Genomic DNA, 11,108 nt, shown 5'->3' on the forward strand with positions numbered 1-11,108 from the left:
CTTTTTACCTCCCGACCGCAGCTTGTTTTCCCGGACAGGAGCACTATTGCTTCTGGTTGGACTACAAGCTGTAAGTCCCAACCCTACGCTGCTCTCCCACAATGTCCCTCAGGCAGCCTAGCAGCCAGATGTCCCTGGGATAGAAGCTAGCCATGTGGCCTAGCAACTCGGGGCAACACATCACACGTCCACCTAGACAGCCGTCCAGCTGGCACAGAAACCCGATCACCTGACTCCATCACAATCAATAGGCTCTCACAGCAGGCCAAGGGACCCAAAGAAATCTATGCAAATTGGCTGAGACACTCCATCTTTTCATGTCTGTCCTTGTAAATCCCTTGTCTTGCCTTGTGTCACAAGCATGCTGCCACCTAGTGACAAAAGAGGGAAGTTGCAACAAGTATAGGTTTAGCAAAGAGTCAATTGATCTCCTCACAATAGGCCAAGGCAAATATTGCCTGGCAACGACATTTAATAGCATCCCTGCCTAAACATGAGGGTGCTACACTCTCTACAGCGCTGCTTTCATGCCACAAGTGGAGGAGGGAAGGCAGCCCCTGCAGTGCAGTGAGGTGTTTTTATTATTTATTTTTTTAAACAGTATGGTGGATTATTTATCCTATTACCATTTTTGGGTTAGTTGAAAATAATACAAACAGCATAAAATGTTGTTTTTTGCAAGATAATTTTAAAAGCATTACATTTTATTTACTTGTTTAACTTTTCTCTTTGTCAATTAATGGGCGGCACAGTGGTGTAGTGGTTAGCGCTCTCACCTAGCAGTAAAAAGGGTAGTTGGTTCAAATCCCAACCATGACACTACCTACCTGGAGTTTGCATGTTCTCCCTGTGCCTGCGTGGGTTTCCTCCGGGTACTCTGGTTTCCTCCCACACTTCAAAGACATGCAGGTAGGTTAAATGGCTTCTGTCCAAAATTGGCCCTAGTATATGAATGGGGACCTGAGATTGTGGGCTCCTTGAGGGTAGGGACTGATGTGAGTGTGCAATGTACAGGGATAGGGACAATTGTAGACACTCAGGTTGAACTGGATGGACTGGTGTCTTTATTCAACCTTACTAACTATGTAACTATGTAGTGCTGGATTTCAATCAATGCATCTATATATTATCATACGGTAACCACTCAAAAGTGACTGTACAGGGTAATGCAGAAGCTCTGTATAATCATTTATTAGCTGCTATTTAGCTCCATTCAGTAATATATTGTGCTCTCTGGGATCTCACATTACACTTGATACTAAATGCCAAGTATTTACATTTTTATGATTGTACTATTTTTGCTGTGAATGGTGTTCTACATTTTTAGGTATGGAGAAGAGGTACGAGGAGGTTTTCAGATTCCTTTCTTTGGGGGAATACCCATCCGGGTATGACAAGTGTCAGAGATACAATTTCAAGACCACTGCTAAATTTACCCTAAAGGGTAAGTATCAGAAATGCAATCATTTTTTATTGGTTATAGAAAATAATTTTGTCATGAATGTAGCTTTTGAATTTTCACTTTCATTACAGAAGGTGGTATCTTCGTTGGAAATAGAAGATTTCTTAAATCCGAGGAAGAAGCTAAGAAGATTTTTGCTGAGTTTCATTCATTACCAATTGGAGGCCACGCAGGAGTCAACAAAACCCAGTCAACAGTCAGCTCAAGATTCTTCTGGCACGGAATGACCTTAGATATTCGGAAATGGGTACACACAATTGCTTTTATGTCTTACATTTTTTATGAAAATGGTACATAGGTTAACATATGTTTACCTACAGATCGAGGAATGCGAGAAGTGCCAGAAGGTTGGAAAGCCATTAGCAGCACCTCAGCCGTTACAATGTATTAAGGTAATTAACTATTACAGTCTAATCTAACAAATATGATTACATTAGTATATTAAAAATGAATTATGTTTTTTGTTCATCATCACATTAGGTGTCTTCTGTTTGGGAGCTGGTTGGTATTGACCTAACAGGCCCTTTGCCAAAAACAGAGGATGGCTTTCAATAAATTTTGACGGCCACCGATTACTTTTCAAAGTGGGTGGAGGCATTTCCAATGAAGACAAAGACCGTAGCAGAGGTGGGACGCCATTTATGTGCTATGATCTACCGTCATGGTTGTCCGAAGCGCATACTTTCTGACCAGGGCAAAGAATTTGTGAACCAAGTATGTGTAATTTCCATTTACCATTTTTCTAACATGACTTTGTCATTGGGTGGTTTATTAAAATTTATATTCCTATTTTTTCTTCTTTTTAAAAGCTCAACGATTGGATGTGCAGCATGCTGGGTATCGAAAGGAGCGTGACAGCGGCGTATCATCCGCAAACAAATGGTCTGGATGAGAAGACCAATCACAACATCAAGCGGTAAGTTTAAGTCTTCTTTATCTTCCGAATTGTATTCAAATATTCTTCCACAGGTTTCTCCAATATAGGGCACTTCACTCCCTTATTGCCCAGACCACTTTTCATCTTTCAGTCCTCTTGATACTTTAAAGTGGTTGTAAACCCTTACAAACCACTTTGACCTACAGGTAAGCCTAGATTAAGGCTTACCTGTAGGTCCCAGAAATATCTCCTAAACCTATGCGGTTTAGGAGATATTTACCTGAAGATAGCCACCGCTGTCTACAGCGCACTGGGCAAGCCACAGCAAAATGCCGCGAGTGTCAGCTCCCGTGCACATGCACGGGAGTGACGTCATCGCAGCTCCGGCAAATCACAGCGCCGGAGCAGCGAGATCCGGAAGTCGCTCCGGGATCCATGGCAGCGGGGAAGAGGAAGACGGAGGACCGCTTCGGGGGGTTTGTTCTCAGGTAAGTTATTCATAATGAGCTAGTATGCATACTAGCTCAGTATGCCTTTGCCTTACATGGTGTGTTTTTTATTTTTTTATTTTATTGCCTATACTTCCTCTTTCAATTACAATTACTCAGTCATGCAACACTACCTAAATGACTTGTAAATTATAATTATTTTTCACAATAATTAAGCTTTCTTTTCGTGTTATTTAAACACTGGTACTCTGATGAGCTGAAGACACGTACTTTGATGGTCATATAGACAGTCTTTATTTTGGCTATGTGGGGATTGTATTTGACTACAGCAAGCAGCAACTCTCTGTTACTGCAATCTTCTCCTCACAATGCATCAGTATATTAGGAGGAGAACCCATTAATGGTGAGTTACGCCTGTTTTGATATGTAACCAGCTGTGATTGGACACAGCTAGGCACGTGTTAAAGAGGCATTTTCATTGGCTACTTATCCTGTTAAGACATGGACTGTGTCCCGAGAGAGACACCTCAGCCCAATCACCAGGCTGAAGGGTTCCGTTTATTACACGCTGGTATGGAAGTGGTTATGTAATGTTCTTCTTGCTTTCCACTTTTGTCTCTATTATTACATGCTTTGAACTATCAATTATACATTATTAAAGAGGAAGTAAACCCTGATGAGTTTACTTCCTCTTTGATTCCCTGCAAAGGTAAAGCATAATGGACTACTATGCATCGCATAGTAGTCCATTATGTGTCACTTACCTGACACAGGAGCCAGCGAAGTCACCGCTGTCCCCTGTAGTCCGGCGCGTCCATCTTCTTGGTGGGTCTCGCCGCTCCGTATCTGTCATTCGGCAAAGCCGCGATGACGTCACTCCCGCGCATGCGCACGGGAGCCGCCATGCGTGGCATATTCGCCGTTGACGGTGCTGCGCTCAGAGCGCCTGCTCACCGCTGTCTACGGCACATGTCTTTCGGCAAACGATTTAGTAAATATTTCTTGGACCTACAGGTAAGCCTTAATCTAGACTTACCTGTAGGTCAAATGTGTTTGTAAGGCCGCGTACACACGCGCGGACTGTTCGCCCAACCTTGTCCGCTGAACAGTGTTTGGGCGGACAGTCCGCTCGTGTGTGGGGCTTCAGCGGACAGTTTCAGCGGACAGTTGGCCGAACAAGGTCTTACGGAAATTCCGAAAAACTGTCCGCTGAAACAAGGTTTCAGCGGACTGTTCGCTCGTGTGTAGGCTTGTTCGGCCAACTAAGTCTCGCGCATGCTCAGAAAGGATTTCCACGTCGGAAGGTTGCATTGCAGTGTATAGGAGGTCGTATTTTTCGTCCCGTCGTACGTGCCGTTCACGTCATCGCGCACGGTTTCAGCAAACTGTTCGTCCGTCGTGTGTGGCCATGTCCGTCCATGCTAAGTTTGAGCGGACTGTTCGCTCAAACTGTTGGACGGACAAAGTTGGGCCAACAGTCCGCGCGTGTGTACGCGGCCTAAGGGTTTACAGCCACTTTAATGAGAGTGTGGTGTTAATGTGTTTATCTTGTTATATCATTTGTTTTATTATAGAGCAATTGCTAAATTGGTGAATGAACAACAAACGAATTGGGATGTTTACTTGGAAGCGATCTTATTTGCTCTAAGGTCAAAGGCCCAAACAACGACCAAGCGTTCACCGTTCCTTTTGATGTACGGGAGGGAGGCAGTCTTCCCAGCAGAGGTTCCAGTTGACCTTCCAGTGAGTTTTAATTTTTTTTCTTTCTAAAGTTAAATATCTTATAGTAATATAATTGTTTAGTGAGTGTATATGTAGATCTCGCCTGATTGTAAAATAAAAAGTCTTGTCTAAAGTTTGCCACAAGCCACCTGGGAGACACACCAAACATGTGGAAGAAGGTGCTCTGGTCAGATGAAACCAAAATCTAACTTTTTGCCCACAATGCAAAACGATATGTTTGGCGTAAAAGCAACACAGCTCATCACCCTCAACACACCATCCCCACTGTCAAACATGGTGGTGGCAGCATCATGGTTTGGGCCTGCTTTTCTTCAGCAGGGACAGGGAAGATGGTTAAAATTGAGGGGAAGATGGATGCAGCCAAATACAGGACCATTCTGGATGAACCTGTTGGAGTCTGCAAAAGACCTGAAACTGGGACGGAGATTTATCTTCCAACAAGACAATGATCCCAAACATACAGCAAAATCTACAAAGGAATGGTTCACAAATAAACGTATCCAGGTGTTAGAATGGCCAAGTCAAAGTCCAGACCTGAATCCAATCGAGAATCTGTGGAAAGAGCTGAAAACTGCTGTTCACAAACGCTCTCCATCCAACCTCACTGAGCTTGAGCTGTTTTGCAAGGAAGAATGGGCAAGAATTTCAGTCTCTCGATGTGCAAAACTGATAGAGACATACCCCAAGCGACTTGCAGCTGTAATCGCAGCAAAAGGTGGCTCTACAAAGTATTAACGCAAGGGGGCCGAATAATTTTGCACGCACCACTTTTCAGTTTTTTATTTGCTAAAAAAGTTTAAAATATCCAATAGATTTCGTTCCACTTCACAATTGTGTCCCACTTGTTGGTGATTCTTCACAAAAAAATAAAATTTTATATCTTTATGTTTGAAGCCTGAAATGTGGCAAAAGGTTGAAAAGTTCAAGGGGGCCGAATACTTTCGCAAGGCACTGTAGAGTGCCTAGTTCTATTTTCTATGACTAGTTTTCATTTTAAGTAGTATATACATCCAAAAATTATAATAAAGTTAATTGATTAACATTAATTTTGGTTTTTAAAGACTTCATCATCTTTCATCCCAGAGATAGCAGAAGACAGAGGTAGCAGTTATTGGGTTATTCATTACTACTTTGACCCCGTTGGTCATTTGTTTGGCCATGCCCTGTTGGTTGGCCTGGCCTTCTCACTCTGTTTGCCATTCTGGCATTTTTATTTTGAACTTGCCACTGTTTGGCATTCTGTTCTATCTAGTTCTTGTTTAATTAACCTTACAAGGTTGATATTATACCAAAGTCAATCTATAGGTTGAGTAAAAGCCTTATCAGAAATGCCTGTGCACATAAGTGATTTGGATTCAGACATACTAGTGTGTGTGTGTGTATAATTGAGCTGTGATCAAGATTAACTCCTATTGTAAACAATATTTCAATAAAACATTGTACACAGGGCCAGCTTTAGCCGTCCTATGCAAATACTCTTCACAGCGCCACTTCCTGACCACATCCATCCATCTACATATATACACAGACTAATTTAATAGTAATAAAAAATAACAAAAAAAAATCACATAACAAAAGTAACATGCTTTTACAGATTAGGTAATACTCAACTTGTATTGGCTTTGGCTCCCAAGCGTACAATAACAGACATGTAATTTACAATTTTGCTTTTTTTTTCCCTCAGTTAAAAACATTTGGGCTGCAGAGAATCTTGACTCGGTGGAAGCAGAAGTGGGACCATACAAGCTGTATGTCTATTCATTTCAAACACTGCGTGAGAGAAACTGGTTGGTGGATGAGGTAAGATACGACACTCAATTTGAAAATGTATCAAAACCAAAACTTCACCATTTTTGTGATATGCTTGTCTTATGTATTTTTCATTGTTTTTCTGCATTTTTTGCTAATTTTACATTTTTTTTTTTCACAGGAACCTGTTCACCTAATGTCTGCAGTGATTGCGACGGCAATGTTTACTGGACAAACCAGTCGGCTTGGAAAGGTTGGTCACAATTACAGCTATACTTGAGGAAAAAATATCCTATCTATCTATCTATCTATCTATCTATCTATCTATCTATCTATCTATCTATCTATCTATCTATCTATCTATCTATCTATCTATCTATCCTATCTAATCTATCTATCCTATCTATCTATCCTATCTAATCTATCTATCCTATCTATCCTATCTATCTATCTATCTATCTATCTATCCTATCTATCTATCCTATCTAATCTATCTATCCTATCTATCTATCCTATCTAATCTATCTATCTAACTGGGTATATACTTCCTTTCAGATGACGTTCCCTACAGAAGAACTATCTCTATGTCCTATTAATATCAATAAACACTGGATTTTAGTGGTAAGTTTTTTGTGAAATAAGTTAATTTGCCAATCTTCAAGGTGTTGTCAATGTTTGTGTTTTTTTACCTTAATGCATCCTATGCATTAAGGTCAAAAAACTCCGGGCAATCACGGGCCCCCCGTCTTTTTACTTACCTGAGCCAGTTCACCTGCTTGGCGCGTCCACGGTGTCCTCTTCTCCACGGCTTCTTGGCATTGAGTGGCTAGATTGATAGCAGCGCAGCCATTGTTTACCTATGCTGTCAATCAAATCCAATGATGCAGGTGCCGAGGCCGAGTCATACACTCAGCGTCTATGGACGGCGAATGTATGACATAGCAGCGCGCCCGCAAGGTAACCCCCCTCAGGAGAGAGCTTCCCAGAGGGGGTTATGTAATGCGGGGTGGAGGCACTGGAGCTCCCATGGGAACCCAGAAGAGGATGTTTGGGGCCACTGCAAAATGAACTGCACAGTGGAGATAAGTATGAAATGTTTGTTATTTTAGAAAACAAATAACTAAACCTTTATAACCACTTTAACATAATAATGTTATCATGCACTATTATATTTTATTTATATTTGTTATGTCTGCAGATATTGCTCAATAACCTATGTCGACACAGAGTGTATCTGCTCTATATCGTACTGAAATTTTTGTCATTCTCACCAAATATTTTTTAGATTATCATGAAGTCGAAGAAGGTCCTTATTGTGATGGACCAGTTGGGAAACAAACTTTCCTACCATTCAATGTTGCATGACAACTGGAGGTAAGTGTGCCTATTTGCAAAAAGTGGACATAACATAAGCGTATTATTTTCAAATTACGTTTGTAATTGTTTGAATTTTTATTTTATTTTATATATATATATATATATATATATATATATATATATTTATATATATATGTATATACACAGTATACAGTGGTGTGAAAAAGTGTTTGCCCCCTTCCTCATTTCCTGTTCCTTTGCATGTTTGTCACACTTAAGTGTTTCGGAACATCAAACCAATTTAAACAATAGTCAAGGACAACACAAGTAAACACAAAATGCAATTTGTAAATGAAGGTGTTTATTATTAAAGGTGAAAAAAAATCCAAACCATCATGGCCCTGTGTGAAAAAGTGATTGCCCCCTAAACCTAATAACTGGTTGGGCCACCCTTAGCAGCAACAACTGCAACCAAGCGTTTGCGATAACGTGCAATGAGGCTTTTACAGCGTCCTGGAGGAATTTTGGCCCACTCATCTTTGCAGAATTGTCCTAATTCAGTTACATTAGAGGGTTTTCGAGCATGAACGGCCTTTTTAAGGTCATACCACAACATCTCAATAGGATTCAGGTCAGGACTTTGGCTAGGCCACTCCAAAGTCTTCATTTTGTTTTTCTTCAGCCATTCGGTGGTGGACTTGCTGGTGTGTTTAGGATCATTGTCCTGCTGCAGAACCCAAGTTCGTTTCAGCTTGAGTACACGAACAGATGGTCGGACATTCTCCTTCAGGATCTCTTGGTAGACAGCAGAATTCATAGTTCCTTTTATCACGGCAAGTCTTCCAGGTCCTGAAGCAGCAAAACAGCCCCAGACCATCACACTACCACCACCATATTTTACTGTTGGTATAATGTTCTTTTTATGAAATGCCTTCTACGCCAGATATACTTGGACACACACCTTCCAAAGAGTTCCACTTTTGTCTCATCGGTCCACAGAATGTTGTCCCAAAAGTCTTGGGGATCATCAAGATGTGTTGTGGAGAAATTGAGACGAGCTTTGATGTTCTTTTTGCTCAGCAGTGGTTTTCTCCTTGGAACTCTGCCATGCAGGCCATTTTTGCCCAGTCTTTTCCTGATGGTGGAGGCATGAACGCTGACCTTAACTGAGGCAAGTGAGGCCTGCAGTTCCTTGGACGTTGTTGTGGGGTCTTTTGTGACCTCTTGGATGAGTCGTCGCTGCGCTCTTGGGGTAATTTTGGGCGGCCGGCCACTCCTGGGAAGGTTCACCACTGTTCCATGTCTTCGCCATTTGTGGATAATGGCTCTCACTGTGGTTCGCTGGATTCCCAAAGCTTTGGAAATGGCTTTATAACCCTTTCCAGACTGATAGATCTCAATTACTTTCTTTCTCAATTGTTCCTGAATTTCTTTGGGTCTCGGCATGATGTGTAGCTTTTAAGGATCTTCTGGTGGACCTTACTTTGTCAAGCAGCTCCTATTTAAGTGATGCCTTGATTGTGAACAGGTGTGGCAATAATCAGGCCTGGGTGTGGCTAGAGAAATTGAACTCAGGTGTGGACAACCACAGTTATAGTATGTTTTAACAAGGGGGCAATCACTTTTTCACACAGGGCCATGATGGTTTGGATTTTTTTTCACCTTTAATAATAAACACCTTCATTTACAAATTGCATTTTGTGTTTACTTGTGTTGTCCTTGACTATTGTTTAAATTGGTTTGATGTTCCGAAACACTTAAGTGTGACAAACATGCAAAGGAACAGGAAATGAGGAAGGGGGCAAACACTTTTTCACACCACTGTATATATAAAACCCTAAACAGTCGCTTCTTGAGGATGAACAAGCCTGAAGACCAAGGAGCCAACTGGTATACCTGGGTAATGGAGCACAGCAGTCAGCAGGATTCCAGTAGCAGTGGTGTCTTAATCTTAATGGTACATTTGTTTTATTTTAATTGATTTTAATTTTTTTGGCTGTCTTTTCAGTATTTCAGTCTATTCTAAAAATGTTATTTGCTGTTACAAATGTTGCATGTTATTTTACAGTTTGCAAAGGAGTTCCTGAAGATGAAGACCATCAATGCAGTCAGGACCTCTGCTGAAGCAGTGATGGATGCACATCTTGAAATAGCTTGTAAACTACTCCAGTACAGTACATAAGGTCAGTTAGGTTACACCCTGGAAGAAAGCTTTGTCAAGAAAAATTATATTAATACTCAAAATCAATACAGCTTCAATCATGGACCAGCAAACATGTTTATTATGAAATCATTCCAAGAATGATAAATGTTAAAATCCACAATGCCTGACATTAACATATTGTACTGTAATGTAACATGTTTTTATTTGTTTTAATAGGTGCAACATCAGCTCGAGGAACACAGCTTACCTTAGAGACATCAGAAAACTCCTTGTTCAGCTCCTCAGGCCCCTCTTATGTGCAAGTAACCATGTGTCTATTAGAGGCACAGGATGACCGGAAAAAAATTTATGGTGGAAAATACTTAATGGACACTTTGAGCGTGGTTTCGATTACTTGTATATTTGTCATCTATATCCCTTAAGAAATCTATGAAGATAAATTTATTCTACTTTATGAGACTGTTAAAGATGTTAATATAATCAGCAAACCACCAGTTACCGTTGGTCTCCTGCTATAGTCTGTTTGTTAAAGTGATTGTAAAAACTGTGTTTAATAAATATATAAAAAATAACAAACATGTTATACTTGACTGTGCATTTATAGTTCCAGTAAGCAGCCCTAAACAACCTCTTCTCAGGTCTCTCTTTGCTACTCCAGGCCCATCCCTCCTATTGAGTGGCCTCACTGCCATCAGCTATCTATGAGGGAACCCAAGCAGAGTATGAAAGAGCTCCATGTGTCCATTCAGTCACGGAGACAGGTCTCGGCCCCACACCCTCTCCCCCCTGATTGGCTGACTGACAGGAGCCAATGGCGCCGCTGCTGTGTCTCAGCCAATATGGAGGAGTGTCCCAGACATCGCTGGGGAGAGACGGGCTTGGGTAAGTAATTAGGGGGGGGGGTTCCAAATACAGAAGGATTTTTATCTTCATGTATAAAATGCATTAGGATAAAAAACCTTATGCCTTTGAAACTCCTTTAATTATGTGTCTCTCATTGTTAATTGTATTAATTGTTCTGCCTGTCTTCTCATCTATGTGTTTATACTTGTAATAATGTGTAGTGTACACTATTAATAGTATTAGTGTTGTATTTCAGCTCCTCTACACTGAAAACGGAGAGATAGTGCTCTGCCGATCGCTCAGTTGTCACAGCTCACCAAGCAGAGAGCTGCTGACCAACAGTCAGCAGCTCTCTGCTGTCCCGCGCTCTGCCCTCCTTCACTGGAGAAGAGGAGGGAGCATCCTGGTTAGGCTCTTAGCGGCTTGCTGAGAGAGAGGCTGAGCCGAGTGTCGGTCCAGGGATCTAATCAGATCCCAACTCCATGGTCTTGACGCCTGAGCCTG

General features: G+C 41.4%; 1 protein-coding gene across 2 annotated transcripts; it reads left to right on the plus strand.

The window, feature by feature from the left end:
- Positions 1–1,261: 1,261 nt before the first annotated feature.
- Positions 1,262–10,323, plus strand: LOC143987071 (uncharacterized). 2 transcript variants are annotated; one of them, XM_077485556.1, is made up of 12 exons: positions 1,262–1,444; positions 1,534–1,709; positions 1,783–1,854; positions 1,943–2,176; positions 2,272–2,378; positions 6,216–6,331; positions 6,462–6,533; positions 6,836–6,901; positions 7,566–7,654; positions 9,443–9,554; positions 9,666–9,780; positions 9,978–10,323. In XM_077485556.1, exons 5-11 carry the CDS (start codon positions 2,342–2,344, stop codon positions 9,777–9,779), a joined length of 606 nt encoding a protein of 201 aa, XP_077341682.1. In that variant the 5' UTR covers positions 1,262–1,444; positions 1,534–1,709; positions 1,783–1,854; positions 1,943–2,176; positions 2,272–2,341; the 3' UTR covers position 9,780; positions 9,978–10,323. The 2 variants fall into 2 exon arrangements, 1 of the variants encoding a protein (XP_077341682.1); XR_013276591.1 differs by lacking the exon at positions 9,443–9,554 and having other exon boundaries at positions 1,265–1,444.
- Positions 10,324–11,108: the final 785 nt, after the last annotated feature.

This window comes from Lithobates pipiens, unplaced genomic scaffold (genome assembly GCF_037356315.1).
Source record: "Lithobates pipiens isolate NorthernLeopardFrog02 unplaced genomic scaffold, aLitPip1_a1.2 Scaffold_18, whole genome shotgun sequence".
Classification (NCBI taxonomy): Eukaryota; Metazoa; Chordata; class Amphibia; order Anura; family Ranidae; genus Lithobates; species Lithobates pipiens.